The 17705-nt window shown below is 32.4% G+C and overlaps 2 protein-coding genes across 2 annotated transcripts; one reads left to right on the top strand and one right to left on the bottom strand.

The window, feature by feature from the left end:
* The first annotated feature begins 435 nt into the window (after positions 1 to 435).
* znf367 (zinc finger protein 367) lies at positions 436 to 6942 on the top strand. The gene is made up of 5 exons (XM_051116452.1): positions 436 to 1030; positions 3135 to 3285; positions 3371 to 3490; positions 4269 to 4407; positions 5762 to 6942. The coding sequence occupies exons 1-5, from the start codon at positions 752 to 754 to the stop codon at positions 6009 to 6011; spliced, it is 939 nt and encodes a 312-aa protein (XP_050972409.1). The 5' UTR covers positions 436 to 751; the 3' UTR covers positions 6012 to 6942.
* Positions 6943 to 8266: 1324 nt separating this feature from the next.
* Positions 8267 to 15378, bottom strand: slc35d2 (solute carrier family 35 member D2). The gene is made up of 12 exons (XM_051116784.1): positions 15033 to 15378; positions 14276 to 14309; positions 14109 to 14195; positions 13961 to 14028; positions 13805 to 13876; positions 12428 to 12496; positions 12237 to 12339; positions 11836 to 11928; positions 11687 to 11754; positions 10833 to 10911; positions 8918 to 9000; positions 8267 to 8833 (listed from the first exon to the last, which is right to left on the bottom strand). The coding sequence occupies exons 1-12, from the start codon at positions 15149 to 15151 to the stop codon at positions 8707 to 8709; spliced, it is 1002 nt and encodes a 333-aa protein (XP_050972741.1). The 5' UTR covers positions 15152 to 15378; the 3' UTR covers positions 8267 to 8706.
* Between the last annotated feature and the right edge of the window lie 2327 nt (positions 15379 to 17705).

The raw sequence follows: 17705 nt of genomic DNA, 5'->3' as shown, positions 1-17705 counted from the left end.
TTTAATTTTCAAATGAAGGCCCTGAAAGAACCACAGCAGATGTTTCACACGTGATGCTTTTATTTGACTAAGAATAAAGTAATTAAAGGGTTTTATGCTTCACATTTGCTTTATGGAGACAGCTGCTGAAACACAATGAAACAAAAGACGGTTTGATTACGTAACTTTCGCGCCACCGTCTCCGCCCGCCTTTCCCTTTAAATCGATGTAAATGTAAACATTATGCGCGGGAGACGTTAAACTGCAGGAAAGAATGCATAAGATCCCGCCCGTACAGTACACAAGGACTCTTGCGATTGGACAGCCTCTGCGTCAGTCAGAAAGAGCGCGCTCTGCCATATTTAAAAAGCGTTGCGGCGTCAAGGAACTCTGATTGGCTGCGCTAATGCCACGGCGTCTGCCATTGGTTAGTTCCCGGCAGCATGGCGCGAGCGCCGTAACGTTCTCTTCGCTGATTGGCTGGGCGCAGCGCTCGGGCGCGATTTCCAACGCGGGAAAGCACCGAGTGAGTTGGGGTCACTGAAGTAACTTCTGCCAGTGAGATTGCAGGACAAGAAGGGAATCAAAGGCGCCGCGAGCTGGAACAGCGATACATGTAACATTGGGAATGACTGACTTTATGATACAGCGACTAACGGCGGAACGTTAAAGGCGGGATATTCCTCCAACTGCACTTATTTACACTTTTTTTTGTATAGATTTTTTTTAACTGAACGGTTTTAAGCTTCATTTTAACTGAACGTTATTTGCGATGGCTGACAGCAAACACCAAGTGATATTTTGTAACGACTCGCCGAAAAGAGTTCTGGTGTCCGTGATCAAGACGACGCCCATCAAACCGAAAGCGGCGGACTCTCTGATGCCCACCAGCCCCGGATTCAGCGACTTTATGGTTTACCCGTGGCGCTGGGGCGAAAACGCGCACAATGTGACTCTGAGCCCTGGATCGGGCAGCGGGACCGCCTCACCGACCCGAAACAGCGGCTCTCCCGCCGAATCAGATGTCAACTCCTGCCCGGAGCACCTCAAGGTGAGGTTCAAACTAAATAACTGTACTGCATACTGTATTATATGACACAGGGGCACTTTTATATTTTTATTAGCACGTATTATTTATATGCGAAGTGATTCTGAGATTCGGTTTACCGCGTACATAATTGTAACATGAATGCGCCATATGCAAAACGCGCGCGCTGAATGGGAATTTAAATTCTCCTCCATTGTGCGGCAGCTGGAAGTTGGATGTGACGTCAGACGTGCGCGCCAAAACGTTAGCGATTATGCTTCTAGAAATTACCACTTACCTCAAAATGACTGTTAACACAGTGACACACTAATATTTACATGGTTGCTAGACTGTAACACATATTTTGTTACAGTGTCTTATTTTGAAAAGTTTTCACTAAATTAACTATCAAGTATCAGTTTGAAAGATTGCATATAATTTGTTTTTACTAATTTTTGATAATATAGGTAAATTATTGCATACTAGTCACTGAAGTACTGTTATTAAGACTATTTTGCCATGAATGCAGACTTTAATGCTGTCATAAGGTGTAAAATGATATAAATAAATACAATTTACGTAATTGTGACATGTCACTATTCATATGACAAAGGATTATGTTAATCATAATATGTGGTGTTATGTTAATATGCTATTACTATGCAATTACAATGTAATTACAATTTTTCGTGGGAAAATAAGGTTTTTTTTTTCAAGTATCAGTTTGAAAGATTGCATATAATTTAGTTTTTTTAATATTGGTAAATTGGTGTACTGGTATACTAGTTATTAATACAATTATAAAAGTAGTATTCGTAAGTTTGGCATGAGTCTAGCCTTTAATGTTAATATGGTGTATATTTATATATAAATATATAATATTTATGTGGTTATGACATGTCACTGATTGTTTATTTATTGAAAATGTGACAAATTGAGAAATGACAGACATGACATAAGTTGCAAAAAAATTAATGACAGTAACAACAACAGGAATATATCAAAAGCAAAGACAGATATATGAATAAACAGAATGTGTGTTGTAAACATTTTCCACAGCCTATATAGAATAAAAGATGGAAAGAAGGGGGAAAATAAGTAATCCTATTAATGTACAGTTGTGTTATATACTAATAATGATATATAGTAGTATCATATTTGAAAAAAAAGTATAAAAGCCGGTGGATTATTGGTACTAATAATTAAACGAGGGAAAAGAGATGGAAAAATAAATAAAATTCTTTCTTTAAATAGCTTAATAAGTAATATCAATGATGATAATAATAATATTCTATTGTAATAAAATGTATACAAATATTATATATACAATTAATTTGGTACTAATTACTTTAAACATGCTAAGCTCTGTCATTTCAGTGTATATAAAGTTCAACTGCTATCTAGTTATTAAAATGTATTTATTAACTTATCCATTTATTCCTTAAATTATTCACTCATTCATTTATTCCTTTGATACCATTACTGATAACCCTGTCATCCTCAGTAAAGTAAAAAATAATAATAATGAAAAATAATTGTAAAAACAAATCAAGAGGGGGTAGCAAATTTAAATAGAAAATAATAAATAAATAAGCAAATAATTTGAGAACCTGAAAAGCACTATTTATATGACATTGTGTTTTACATTATTGCATAAAGATATTAATCACAATATATGGTGTTGCTAAAATGCAGGGGGGGGGTGGGTTTTTTAGTACATTTTACTGTTTTAAGGCATGTTTTAATTTTTTTTTTTAACACTTGTGTTTTTCTTTTTCTTTTTTTTTTGTAAACATTTAAATATGCAACTTTCAATGGCACTAGAAAAATAAAGTTAATTATTGTTATTCTCTTGCGATTATTAAAGTCAGGACATAAACATTTCTGTAGCGCTTTATTTTATAGTACAGATTGTTTCGAAGCAGCATCCTAGTAATAAACAGGCAAATAATAGTGTTAATGTTGTAAAATGCATCAGTTATGAAAACCAAACTGAATTTCAGCTGTAAAGCAGCTCTAAAAAAGACAATAGTGTCATGATTCAGAGTAAGTATATAGTTCACTGTTAAAGTGGCTGTTTATTTGGATCATTCTGTCTAACACGCATCTTCCTGCTGTCTAATTTCAGGATGGCATTCGGCGCGGACGCCCGCGGGCAGACACCGTCCGAGAGCTGATCAACGAGGGCGAAAACTCCACCAGCCGCATCCGCTGCAACATCTGCAACCGCGTCTTTCCCCGCGAGAAATCGCTACAGGCGCACAAACGCACACACACGGGTCCGTGCTGCCATACTGAGCTCTACGGGTTTGTTTGTGTTCAGATGACAGAACGAGAGCGTTAACGTTCCTCTTCATGTCTCAGGTGAAAGACCTTACCTGTGTGACTATCCAGACTGCGGGAAAGCGTTCGTCCAGAGCGGACAGCTGAAGACCCATCAGCGCCTCCACACCGGAGAAAAACCCTTCGTCTGTTCGGAGAAAGGTGAGCGTTAGGATTCACTGCTTTCACTCAAACCGCATTAGTAGCTGAGTAGTAGTTTCTCTAGTGTTCATGCTAGTAATTCTAGTGCTAAAAACCTGTTCACACAAAAAAAGACGACTGTATCAGCAACATTTTTTTTGTTATTTATAAGCAATGCATTTATCTGCTTTAAATGCTCAGATGGATTCTGATTGGCTGTTAGTGTTTCTATTGCTCATTGGATGGGGAAAAAAATAATTCTGAAAACTATATCTTTATGTTAACAGAAATAGAGTAAATTATCTAAAATATAAATTTCAACATTTCAGCATGCTAAGTTCACACACTTGTTTCTCAGGAAAAACAGCGCAGTGTTATTCGGCTTTGTCTGTTTGGGGAATGTCTGTTTTTGTTTTGGTTTGTGTGACTCCGCCCTCTGCCAATTAACCCAAAAGGAATTTGACACCTCGGGTTGCCAGTCGGTGGGAAAACTCAGCATACTGAAGCTAGCAAATGAACTGATCGGCAGATTTGACCTCACCTAAAAAGCTCTGTGACCAGAGGAATATTAAAACAGGGATAAATCAACTCATCAACTTTCTGTTCTCGTTCCTGTTGCACGTCCTCAATCTGGCAACCCGTATGAGCGTTGAGTCAGAGTTTGGACTACAGTACTCACGTCAATCATACTGCATTTTTAACTAGAGTTATAATAGTAAATTAGTTACCGTAAACAACGCTGGTTGGGTGACGTGTGTAAAGTCATTTCAAAGCTTTTTGTTCTCCCTGTGTGTTGTAGGTTGCAGTAGCCGATTCACTCACGCTAACCGACACTGTCCCAAACACCCATATGCGCGGCTGAAGCGCGAGGAGCCCACGGGCGGCCCCGGGAAATCACAGGGGGCCGACAACAAGGCTGTGGCCGAATGGCTGGCAAGGTGAGCAAATCATCCACGCACAAAAATAAGAGATGCACTGATGTGTCAGACAAATATTCACACTATCAGACACTGGATGCAGATTATTTCCTGTCAATTAAAGGTCGCCTGCCTTCATTTGCCCATATGACAAATATCATGTATCAAAGTTTGAGTATTGTGTGGTGTGATCATGTCTTGTTGACATTGTCACATAAGCAGGCTTGACTTAAATTATCCAGTGAATGAAATACTAAAGGCATAATAAAAGCACAAATAAAATGTGCATCATCTCTTTTGATTTTCTTTTTTTATCTAGAATTGAATCAAAAGAATCTGTTACTGAAGTTTTCTATTAATGAAAAACATCCAATATGTATTTATTTTTGTAATTTCGTTGTAGTTTTTGCCATTTATTAAAATAATTTTTTCAATACATTCTTAAATAATAATATCTTTCAGTTTTAGATATTATTTTGCCATTTTTGAGATTTGTTTTTTTGTATATTTCTGTTGTTTTTTTTAAAATAATTACCGTTTTAGTTAATAATTTAATTAATGCATTTTATTTATTTTAGTTTCTTTTTTTTAAATAAATTTTGTAATTTTCATTTCAGTATTATATTATTTTAAAATTTTATGTTCAGTTTTTTTTTGTTTTGTTTTTTTTAAATATTTCTATGGTTATTTACTTTTTATTTTAAATAAAAAAATATATATTTTCAAGCGAAACTAAATAAAACTTAGAAATGTTAAAGCTAAAATAAAATTGTAATTATTGTTAGTTTATTATTATTTTATGGTTTCAGTATCTCAAGTCAGCCAGCACTGAGACTATCACTCAGTTTTCTATTAATAAAAAAAAAGTGTAATTTTGTTGGGTTTTTTTGTTGTTGTTTTTGTTTTTTTGGAAAATTATTTTTCAGAATATTCTTAAATAAAAATGAGTTTCTTTTTTAGACATTGTATTATTAAATTTCTATATAGTTTAATTTTTCAATAACATTTATTTGTAATTTTTTAAATTCAGTTTTACATTAGTAAAATCAAAATTTACACACATACATAAATTAAAAAATTTGTTATTTTTGAGACTTTTTTTTTAATATTTCTGTTTTTATTTTAATAATTGTTTTAATAACTCTTAATAATTAGTTTTAGTTATATTTTAGCACCTCAAGCTGAACTAAATTTAAAAAGTAGAAATGTTTCTTTGTAAATAAATTTAATAAATTAATATTAAATATTATTTTTTTTTTTTTTTTAGTTTACAATAACTCAAGTCCAACCCAAAAAGCACTGAGAATATTGACTCAGTTTTTATTAATGCATATGAAGGTTCATTAGAGTGATTGCATTTGTTTGTGTTTGTCAGATACTGGCAGACGAGGGAGCAGCGGACGCCCGTGCCGTCGAAAGCAAAGACTCTGAGTAAGACCACTATGGAGGACCAGGAGCAGCAGGATCCTCTGGACTTCCTGCCGTCCGACGAAGGCGAAGAAGAAGAGCAGGACGACGAGAAGAGCGGCGGCGGCGGTACGGCACGCCGGCGTCTCCAGGAGCAGCGCGAGCGTCTTCACGGCGCTCTGGCGCTCATCGAGCTTGCCAACAACCTCTCCGCCTGAACGACACCGGCGGAGCAGATCTGGATGATCGGCAACTTTGCTCGCCTTCGAGACCCCGCGCGGGTTGATATAAGCTACAAGCACCTTATTTCGCTTCCTGTTGTACCTTTAGGCTGCTATGATGGTAGTGATATCATATGAAGAATGTCGTCGTTTTCTCAGCTTGTAAAGGATACGAGACGTCTCGTGTTTGTTTCGTTGTGCACTTTGTGGGAACGAGTGTTTGTTTCGTTGGGGTTGTTCGTGTATGTGACGTTGTTTTTGGATTCCGGCATGCGTGTGTTGTGATGTGATGTGTGTGTGTGTGTTTTGAAACAGGGTGCGGTGACCGACCTGCTAAAGATGAAGACTTGCTGACGGCAGATGGCACATTAGTCCGGTTCGCTTTGTACGCCGTCGTCCATCACATTGGTCATGTTTAATCATGTATTTATTCTCTATTTAAAGCCACCGGCTCAGGCTTCGCAATAACGTCGGTAAAACTAACCAGCTTTAAGATGCCGCATTGGTACACGCTTAGAAACTAGTCTAAACCGAAGCACTTACAATATTAATCCACGACACTTCCAAAGATCGAATGAGATTCTGGATCCAAAAAGCACTTATTTCGGTGTCTTCGTGATCCGTAACACTACGTCCTGTTCATTTGGATTAAACGCGTCTGCCTGCAAAAACTGGAAGATGTTTGTCATTGGAAATTCATTTTTTTTGTCCGTTTTGTAACTGAAATAATATATTCCCCCATGAAATCCTTCGGAAAGCCGTGCACCGCGTACCTTGAACTGATCCCGTCACGACAACAGAATGTAATCGAGCGTTTTCTTTTAAGATGTTCTGTTCGCTGTGCTGAAAGGACTTTGTAAATGTGTAAACGGGCTTTTCCTAATTAGTGTTAGCACTTCAAGTCTTCATTAAATGATATTAAATCTTTCCTGGTTGTTGCATGTGTTTTTATTTTGCAGTGTTGGGGAATGTTACTTTTGAAAGTGATGTTGCGTCAAAAAGCTAAAAAAGTAACTATGTTACTTTTTATTGAAAGTAATGTGTTATGTTACTTTTGTGTTACTTTTTAAATCTGGGCAGGGCTTGTTTGTTTTTTAATATAAAAAGTTCTATTTTTAGCAAATTGAACACACCAAAAGCCTGAAAGAAAAGTAAATACAGTAGAACACATGAGAAGAAAGTTCAACACTCTACAGCAATTTAAAAAAATAAAATGAACAAAAATGTTAGAACAAATGTGAGATTTTTTTTTTTTATTGAAAGTTTTTAAAATATATCTATATATTTAATATGTTTTATTTTAATAATTGTTTTAATAACTTAAAAATAATTTAAGAAAAAAAATAAAATACAGAACAACAAATGTTAGTTCATCTTGAGTCATTTTTGCTTATTAGTGTTGTTGAATTGGATTATTAAATGTCAGCAGCCAAGATACTGGTTAATAAAATGGGATTAAATACATAAAAGATAAATACATTTGTAAAGGATATTTTGATATTATATTCTGTTTTGTTGTGTTTTTGTTAGTTTTGAGATTTGAATTTTGATTTAGTTTTTTAAATATTTTTATTTATTTAACAAAAAAATCTAAAGCTAAACTAAATAAAAATTAGAAATGTTTCTAATTTTTAAGCTAAAATAAAAGTGTTTTTTTTTTAATTATTATTATTTCATGGTTTCAGTTTTAGTTAGCAATATCTCAAGTCAACCAGCCTTTGGAATATTCACTCAGTTTTCTATTAATGGAAAAAAAAAAAAAAAAAAAAAATCAAAGTTTTTTTTTTTTTTTGTAATTTTTTGTCATTTATTAAAATTATAAATATAATATAAATATTATTAATTATTACTTTTTCTTTTCTACATAGTTTTATTTTTTAATTTATTTTTAATTTCAGTTTTAATATATTCAGTTGTTATAAGACAGTAAAATTTGATTTTACACACACACACACACACATATATATATATAGTTTTATTGTTTTTGTCATTTTTGAGATTTTTTTATTGAAAGTTTTTTAAATGTATATATTTAATGTTTTATTTTAATAATTGTTTTAATAACTTAAAAATAATAAAAAAAAATAAAATACAGAACAACAAATGTTAGTTCATCTTGAGTCATTTTTGCTTATTAGTGTTGTTGAATTGGATCATTAAATGTCAGCAGCAAATAAAATGGGAGTAAATACATAAAAGATAATTAACTTTGTAAAGGATATTTTGATATTAACATATTTAATTACTGCATGTTTGTGTCATACTCTGAGTTGCATTTCACTGTTTTTATTCATTTAATACTGGAATACTGAATCAGTATTTGTGAGTGAGATGAATTAATGCATGTTTACATTTATTCTAGAACTACAGTAACATCTTACTCCCGATTTCTCTCGACATGGGGACAGGAGAGATTTCAATCAATGGAAAAAAAAATAAAATAAAAAAACTGGTGTTAAAGAAGTAACTCAGATATTTTCTTGTAAATTAAAATGCATTACTTGACTAGTTATTTGAAAAAAAGTAATCTGATTACATAACTCAAGTTACTTGTAATGTATTACATCCAACACTGCACACAGGGGAAACTAAAGTAACTTTAAATCTCTGTATAATTTAAGCACCACAGGATTTTTAAATACTACATCTAATAAATCAACACTAAACACTAAGATGTGAATGATGCAATGCATCATGTTTTCTCCGGGTGATTCTCTGTGATGTGAACGATCAGTTTGTCTTCTGCCGGTTGGACCTTTGATTCTGACGAGCCGCTGCTGTGAAATGTGATGTAGGAGTATATCAGACCGGCCGAGATACTGAGAACACGAGAAACGCAGCGTTAGGAAACGTTAGGAAAGTGATGCGCTGGAAATTCACATGTGGTTAAAATAGTTTCCTACCATATATTCAGGCCTAAGAAGTTTGTCCATGAGAAGATGTAGTCTCCACCAATAAACATGCCAATATACATCACAGCAACATTCTGAGAGAAAACACAAACAACTCTATAATAACTTACAAAGAGAATGCAACGCAATGATAAATTGGTATTATATTATTTTATATTACATTCAGGGTTTCTGCAGGTTTTATAAATGCAAATTTAATGCTTTTTAAGAAAATGTAAGGGCACAAAACCATTGCTTAAACCAATCTCTAATTCATTTGGCAAAAAAGCTGTTCTTGCTTAGTATTTTTGTTGTTTTCCAGTACAAATATATTAACATTCTTAAATTAAGATACATTTACTAGAGAAACAAAATGATTTTGAGATTTAAAGTCTTGTTTTCAGTGTTAACAAATCTGCGGATTACTTTAACAACCCCAACCCCAAAAACGTGATATTTAGCCCCAAGAATGCAAATTTACCAGGGAACCCACCAAAAAATGTGTATTTTACACCCCGGAATGTAATTTTTTAACAGGGAACCCCACTTGAAACGACTGGGCTAGTTTTGTTTTATTGTGAAAACCTGGCAACCCTGCTTGTCTTCTGTGAAACTGATCAAAATAAAATTCATTTATGGTTAAAAGTAGAACAAAATACGCCAATGGAGTCAAAAAAAATCCACTTAATTCACTAACAGATTATTTTAACTCTTTAAATTTGTTTTTTTTTTCAATTTAATTTTACATTTTGCATTTGAAGCAAATGTATCTTGATTTATGTTTTGTTTTTGTGATATGTATCCCCTGAAATGTGAATTTTACCAGGGAACCCACCAAAAAAATGTGTATTTTACACCCCGGAATGCAATTTTTAACAGGGAACCCCCATTCGAAACGATTGGGCTATTTTTGTTTATTGTGAAAACCTGGCTGATCAAAATAAAATTAATGTATGATTTTAAGTAGAACAATAAACGCCAGTGGAGTCAAAAAAAAAAAAAAATCCACTTAATTCACTGACAGATTATTTTAACTTTAACACTAACTCATTTAATTTTCTTCAGTTTTTCAAGATTTAATTTTACATTTTGCATTTGAAGCAAATGTATCTTGAATTAAGCACGTTTCGTTTTTGTGATAGGTATCCGTGAAATGCAAATTTTATCCACTTAGTTCACTGACAGATTATTTTAACTTTTAATTTTGCATTTGAAGCAAATGTATTTGAATTTTCTTTTCGTTTTTCCGTGAAATGCAAATTTTATCCACTTTGTTCACTGGCAGATTATTTTAACTTTTAATTTTACATTTGAAGCAAATGTATCTTGAATTAAGGATGTTTTGTTTTTGTGATATTTAGCTTCTGAAATGCAAATTTTATCAGGGAACCCACCAACCCGGAATGCAATTTTTAACAGGGGACCCCCACTCGAAACGACTGGGCTAGTTTTAGGCTAGTTTTGCGTAGCAATTGGGCTACGTCTGAATCAGAGTTTTGTTGTGGAAACCTGGCAAACCCTGCTTGTTTTCTGTGAAAGTGATCAAAATGAAATGAGTTTATGATTAAAACTAAAACAAGTATCTGCCAATGGAGTAAAAAAAAAAATCCACTTATTTCAAAAGAAAACAAGTGTTTATTCTCCACTGACAGATATTTTAACTCATTTCACTTTCAATTATTTAAGATTTTATTTTACATTTTGCATTTGAAGCAAATGTATCTCTTAACTGTGTTTAGATTTTTAAAAACAAATACTGTGAAAAATAGTTTTTAAATCTTTTTTTTTTTGCATTTTCATTGCAAGACTTTCTGTTCTGATTTTTTTAAGACTTTAATTTATGGAGAAAAACCTTTTTCAGACCCACATAAACTTTACATAATTAAAATATTATTACATTAAAATTAGAAATAATGAATGAAAATACTTTAATTGCTCCAACGACTGTGGTGGTTAATGCTGTGTTATAATAACTGCAGAGGATGATGGAATACATCAAAATAAACCTGAAATGAGAAAATACTGAGGTTAATACACTACCAGTCAAAAGTTTTTGAACAGTAAGATTTTTATTTTTCAAAGAATTCTCTTCTGCTCACCAAGCCTGCATTTATTTGATCGAAAATACAGCAAAAACAGTAATATTGTGAAATATTTTTATTATTTAAAATAACTGTTTTCTATGTGAAAATCTGTTAAAATGTAATTTATTTCTGTGATCAAAACTGAATTTTCAGCATCATTACTCCAGTCTTCAGTGTCACATTCTAATATGCTTATTTGCTGCTCAACAAACATTAATATCAATATTTAAAATTAATAAATGAGTCAATTATGAGTAATATATATATATATATATATTTATTTTTTATTTTTTTGGAGGGGGGAGAAATTATAGAAATTAATACTTTTATTTAGCGAGGATGCTTTAAATTGATCAAAAGTGACGATAAAGACATTTAGAATGTCACAAAAGATTTCTATTTCAGATAAATGCTGTTCTTCTGAACATTCTATTCATCATATAAACCTGTAAAAAACCTAATAATAATAATAAATGATTTTGAGCAGCAAATCAGAATATAAGGATCATGTGACTGGAGTAACAATGCTAAGAATTCAGCCTTGAAATCACAAGAATACATTACATTTGAAAATATATTCAAATTTTTTAAATAGTAACAATATTTCAAAATTCTACTGTACTTTGGATCAAATAAATGCAGGCTTAGCCATTCTGAATTATTATAAAAACATTACGAGTTCAAGAATCATACTCACCCCATGATGCAAGACAACAAAAAATGAAATATGAACATTACAGACATCCATCCTTCAAAGTTAAGAGCCTTATACAAGAAGAAAATATTAAAATGTTGAAATTCTCATTTTTACAGTGTCGTTTGCTTCATCTTTATGCTGTCACTGACCTGCTGTAAATCTCCAGTGTAAGCGCTCACCAGGACCGTCGGTATAATAATGATTAAAGCATTATAGAACAAAACCCCATATTTTCCAAGACCCTGAAGGGACAGACAGCAAATAAATCAATGAATGCACAGGTTCACATGTGTTTGCATATGAGGTTTGCCTGTAGATTTGTGTTTAATCAGCAGGGTGTGATGTTTAAAGTAGTAAAATTTACACAAAATGACTTTCAAGTGTATTTTTAACCAAAAACCAACGTTAATCAGTGTTCACTGATAGCAACTAGTCACTGACATCTGATATCCTGTTCCAGGAGATACGCTGTTGTGTCAAAGCACTAGTTATATTTTAAAAATATTCATCCATCACTGATAACTCATGCGGTCATAAAGCTGTCATGTACCTCCATCCCGAGTTTTTTCTTAGTGTAAACTCCACTGGCGGCCGTGAAGACGTCGTTCAGCAGAACAAACGTGTATCCTTCTGCGTTGAAGGACAGGTCCGAGCTGAAGCAGTGGCTCAGAGTTAATAAACATAACACACGTGTTCATTTAGATGCGTACATATGAATGATCACGATCTGTGTTCATGTACCTGGCTGCCACCAGAGCACCTACAACTATAGCCAGAACACTGCACACCAGTGACGGAGCGAATGTTTTCCTGAAAATACATAAATACAGAAACACACAGTGTCTTATTATGCCGTCAATTTAATGCTACAAGTTGCTTCACGAGAAACACAGGAGTAACCAAAGAAAGACGGATCGGAAACATCTTTTTGAGCAGATAAGCGCTAATATATTGCTGTTGTTTTGACTTTTTAAAAACAACTGACTTCAGACATATTGACTGCTGTTTATATCAGATAGCAGTGGAAACTATACATCTGCATGGGCAAACAGACCAAAGAAGGAAGCGTTTTAGAGACTGTCATTGTCATCAACATAAACACTGGTTTGTGAAAGCTAGGAAATGCTATGCAAACTATGTTTGTTCGTGTTTTATTACATACAGTGTTGCTTTCCATGTTGCAAACTCTTTCCGGCTCGAGGTTCATTTTGTTGTGTTTCAAGCTATGTCTGATTCATTTAGCAGTAGCCTGACTGTCTTTTTTTTACTGATATGATGAAACCAAACATGGGTGAATTATGAATATATCAATAAATAAATATATATATTATTAAAAAATAAATAAAAATATAAAAAATTATACATACAAATATATATATATATATATATATAATTTATTTATTTTTAAATTAATTATATTAGTAAATAATATATAATATATATATATATATATATATATATATAAACTATGGCTACTTGTATCTCAAAATCTAAAAATATTTTTAAAAATACACAAAATATATATTGTTTTCAAATATACTTACATAAATATGTTTTCCACAATTTTTTTTTTTTTGGCCTTTTTTTGTATATTTTTGAAAATATTTTTTATATATCTATATCTATATCTATATCTATCTGTATCTCTCTCTCTCTCTATATATATATGGATAGATATATATAGACATATAGATATAGATATAGATTTTTCTTTTTTTTTAATATATCAATAAAATGTGACGGGCAAATTATGAACGAACGATTTGGGAATTTTTAGTTTATTTTTGAAAATATTTTTTATATATTAATATATATCAACCCCCGCTATAACACAAGTGAACATAACACATGTAACACCATTAAATAAAAATAAATTATGAATAAAGTCTAAAAGTATGCTACTGTAAGATTGAAAGTGTATTTTCTTATAATATATTTTGACCTGGAAAAAAAACTGCTGTATGCAGCATTAAAATACAAATAATAATTATATGTTTGCTTACCTTAATGATTTAATGTAAGGCAAAAAAAATGGCTTTATGATGTACTTGATTTAAATTTTTGAACAAAAAAGTGACCATACATAAAATAAAAAGTATTTTAACTAAAATGTTATACCTTAGTATCCTGGATTCCATAATCATAGTGAGTAAAATGGTGAATTTTCTGAGCACGGTGAACATGGGTAAGCTGAAAAACACAAAACTCCAACTATGAGCGTGTCTTTATGCAAAACTCTTTCTGTTTTTTTTTTGTTTTGTTTTGTTTTTTTACCTCAGCTTTTTTGTTCCTCCAAGTCCTGTCACGTGATTCCCCATGTACAGCAACGGTAAAGGGAAAATCTACAGTATAAATATAAACAATAATCAATAATGATTGTGCCATTAAAATCAAAACTGCACATATTAAATGACTTAATTACCTTTCCAGGAATACTTTTGTCAAAGTCTTGAAAATGGATGGATTTATTCATTTTGGCAACATACAGAATGACGACTGTAGCTGTCATCTATGATGATAAACAAAAATACAATCAGATTCATGCATTTCTATAAAAACAAAACATTTAAATTTTAGAATGTTTCTCACCTGCCCAATTCCAAGAAACATAAATGAGGGAAACCTGTTAAAATAACACACATTATAATTAAATCAACCTGAGGAAATGTGTTTGTTTATACACTACTAGTCAAAAGATTTTTAATGTTTTCTAAAGAAGTCTCTTCTGCTCACCAAGCCTGCATTTATTTGATCCAAAATACAGCAAAAGCAGTAATATTGTGAAATATTTTTACTATTGAAAAGAACTGCTTTCTATGTGAATGTATATGAAAATGTAATTTATTCCTGTGAACAAAGCTGAATTTTTAGCATCATTACTCCAGTCACATGATCCTTCAGAAATCATTCTAACATGCTGATTTGCTGCAAAAGATTTCTATTTTTATACAAATTTTGTTCTTCTGAATTTTCTTTTAATCACATAATCCTAAAAAAATTCTACTCAGCAGTTTTCAACATAATAATAATAATAATAAAAGTTTTGTGAGCAGCAAATCAGAATATGGAGAATGCTTTCTGAAGGATCATGTGACTGGAGTAACGTTAATGATGCTAAAAATGCAGCTTTGAAATCAGGAATAAATTACATTTTTAAACATATTCACATAGAAAGCAGTTAGTTTAAATAGTAAAAATATTTCAGAATTTATCAAATCATTGCACGCTTGCTGAGCAGAAGAGATTTCTTTAAAAAACATTAAAAATCGTACTGTTCAAAAACTTTTGACTGGTAACGTACATATAATCCTAGCATATGTTATTGTAGCCGGAAGCTGACACTCACTTGTACTCAGTTAAAATACTTTTATTCACCACGATGATGAAAAACGAGCAAAAGGCGTAAAAAGCGGCGGAACCAAACTTCATGAGTTTGTCGTGTTTAACCTCATGGTGTAACGTCATCTTTGTTTCGGTTTCCTCAGTCTTGAAGTCCCTCAGTCCTCACCGTTTCCCTTTCTTTTGCCGGTCTGGAGACCAGCATGATGTACAAGTGTCCGAAACTACTTTAGAAAAACGCTGAGTGAGTCACATAATCACACAAGACACGGGAGAAGGTTATTAGTGTACGTGAGTTAATAATTAAACGACACGAACGGAACAAGTCGAGAATGACAACTAAAATGACAAAAGGGCGGGGTGTTGAGATGGGCGGGTCTTGGTGGCGCTGAAACGGTCTCTGATTGGTCGAGTTAAATGTGCTCAAATGATAAGTGTGAATTCAGTAGCTATTATTAAAAATAATTTTAATTATATTGTATACCTCCTTTTAAAAACCCATGGAGGCTTTACAAATACATTACAAAACGAGAAAACAACAGATAAATAGCTGGTGACGTGTCCATAAAGACAGGTAAAACCGGAAACTGGTGAAACTAGTAGACTACAGTTGGTAATTGTGTTAATCACGAATTAGGTGCGGACTCTAATAAAGTATAATAAGCATTAACATTCTGAATTTCTGCTGTTTTATGAGAAAGCGCTATATAATAATACTTTGAAAGTCTGAACATTTGAAGCTTACTGCTTTTTTATACAATCATATTTTAATCCTAGGAAAAGAAACAACTTTGCTAGTGTGCTACTGAGAATAGTAATGGATTATGTTTGCTGTAGTATTAATAAATTGGGCCTGTTCATGATTCCGCCATTAGGTGGCGCGAAATAATCGCTTTTCACCTGTGAACGTGCTTGCAGGTAAAGTTTTCTTTTCTACATCACTTTTGTTAACTTTATTGTCCGACAGTAATATTTCAGTTTGAGTATGGTTCATAAAAAGTGTTATTTGCATGGAAATATTTTCAGTTAAAGTGGGTCAGTTGGTCTTGTAAAGTGGGCCATCCCTTATTCATCAAAAAATATTCTGCATCTTAATTAAAAACACATTTATTTAACAACATACAATATTATATACAAATCCAAAAAGATATAAACTACAGGTTATGAGTAAAATAAATCATGTGTAAATCCTCATCTTAAGGGGAGACACTTAAAAACACTGTTTTTTCATGCACCTGTCATATTTAAGATTTTGGGCTTTTTGGTTTTTCATTTATTATTTTTTTTAGACTAGCGGAAAGAAAATATCCAAAAGACCCCGCTAAGTGTTTCTTTTATAGCACTTTATCTATTTGTGTCAATAGATTTCAATTACAATACATATTTTTAAAAGCCGTTTTCTCAAAACGGGTTTTTTCTCCTACACTGAGCCGTAAATCTCTATTTCAGTAGCACTTACACACACCAGACTTTACGTTTTGATTCCTGTCTATATCCTGAAGGTTTTTACAGAGGGATTTGTTCATATATAATTTGCTTTATTTTATACAACTTTTTATTCCCCCAAAAAATTGGGAAAATATTTTGTTGTTTGTCTGTTCTAAATATTTTCTGAATTGTGACAAGTGACGAACTGAGATACCCAAAATTCCCTCTGTAAAACATTTGACTCTAATATGTCAAAAAATGCAAACAAGAATTTTGAATCTTTAAATGTATGGATATTTCATCATTTGCATACTTAAACCCAACATTTTAGAAAACTTGTAATACAAAAAATGTTTGCAATTATCACTGTAATCAATAAACTGGGTAAGGTGATAATTATTCATTATTTTTTTCCCCTCTATTCACCTACAGTGTCTCGCCAACCAAAAGATCATGTTGTGTTGACATTAAATTTGATTAAATCTGAATATCAGAATTTTCAAAAATCAGAATATTAACAAAATGAACTCTAAAATATGTTAAAATGTGACTATAACACAAGCAACAACAAATAGTCTAAAAAATAATAATAGGAACATTTAAAATGGTACCCATATGTAAAAAAAATTTTCTGTCTATGTTCTCTAAATACTTTAAATGCACTTTCATTGTGTCCATTTTTCAAAGCTTTATATTCTGCGTACATTTTTCTCCTGTCATCCTTTCTTCATTTCACAGATTGAACTGAATACCTCGACATCCTTTCTATTCTCTCTTTCCTTTCTTCCATCTCTGACTTGTTTTCTAAAAAAAATACACTACCGTTCAAAAGTTTGGGGTCAGTACAACTGTTGATATTATCCAACACTGATCATTCTAATAATAAATCCGCATATTAGAATGATTTCTGAAGGATCATGTGACACTTAAGACTGGAGTAACAGCTGATAAAAATTCAGCTTTTCATCACAGGAATAAATTCTATTTTAAAGTATGTTAAAATAAAAAACATTTTTTATATTGTAAAAACATTTTGCAATATTACTGGTTTTTTTTCTATATTTTTAATCAAATAAATGCAGCCTTGATGAGCATAAGAGACTTCTTTAAAGACTATTACAAGTCTTACTGACCCCAAACTTTTGAACGGTAGTGTATATATACATGCAAACTATAAAATGACCAGTAAATGTCGGCCCACTTTACCTGAATCCCACTGGCCCACTTTACGAGAAAACTAACAATTTTTTAG

This window comes from Labeo rohita, chromosome 8 (assembly GCF_022985175.1).
Source record: "Labeo rohita strain BAU-BD-2019 chromosome 8, IGBB_LRoh.1.0, whole genome shotgun sequence".
Lineage (NCBI taxonomy): Eukaryota > Metazoa > Chordata > Actinopteri > Cypriniformes > Cyprinidae > Labeo > Labeo rohita.
This window is presented reverse-complemented; position numbering and strand designations above follow the sequence as displayed.

Excerpts from the sequence above, each read along its gene's own strand:
- znf367 (XM_051116452.1), top strand. The coding sequence starts at position 752 with ATGGCTGACAGCAAACACCAAGTGATATTTTGTAACGACTCGCCGAAA. Across the intron at positions 3,286-3,370 it reads GCACAAACGCACACACACGG|GTGAAAGACCTTACCTGTGT; the intron begins GTCCGTGCTGCC and ends TTCATGTCTCAG. Across the intron at positions 4,408-5,761 it reads GTGGCCGAATGGCTGGCAAG|ATACTGGCAGACGAGGGAGC; the intron begins GTGAGCAAATCA and ends TGTGTTTGTCAG.
- slc35d2 (XM_051116784.1), bottom strand. The coding sequence starts at position 15,151 with ATGACGTTACACCATGAGGTTAAACACGACAAACTCATGAAGTTTGGT. Across the intron at positions 11,929-12,236 it reads AGAAAAAACTCGGGATGGAG|GGTCTTGGAAAATATGGGGT; the intron begins GTACATGACAGC and ends CTGTCCCTTCAG. Across the intron at positions 11,755-11,835 it reads ACACTGGAGATTTACAGCAG|GCTCTTAACTTTGAAGGATG; the intron begins GTCAGTGACAGC and ends TTCTTGTATAAG.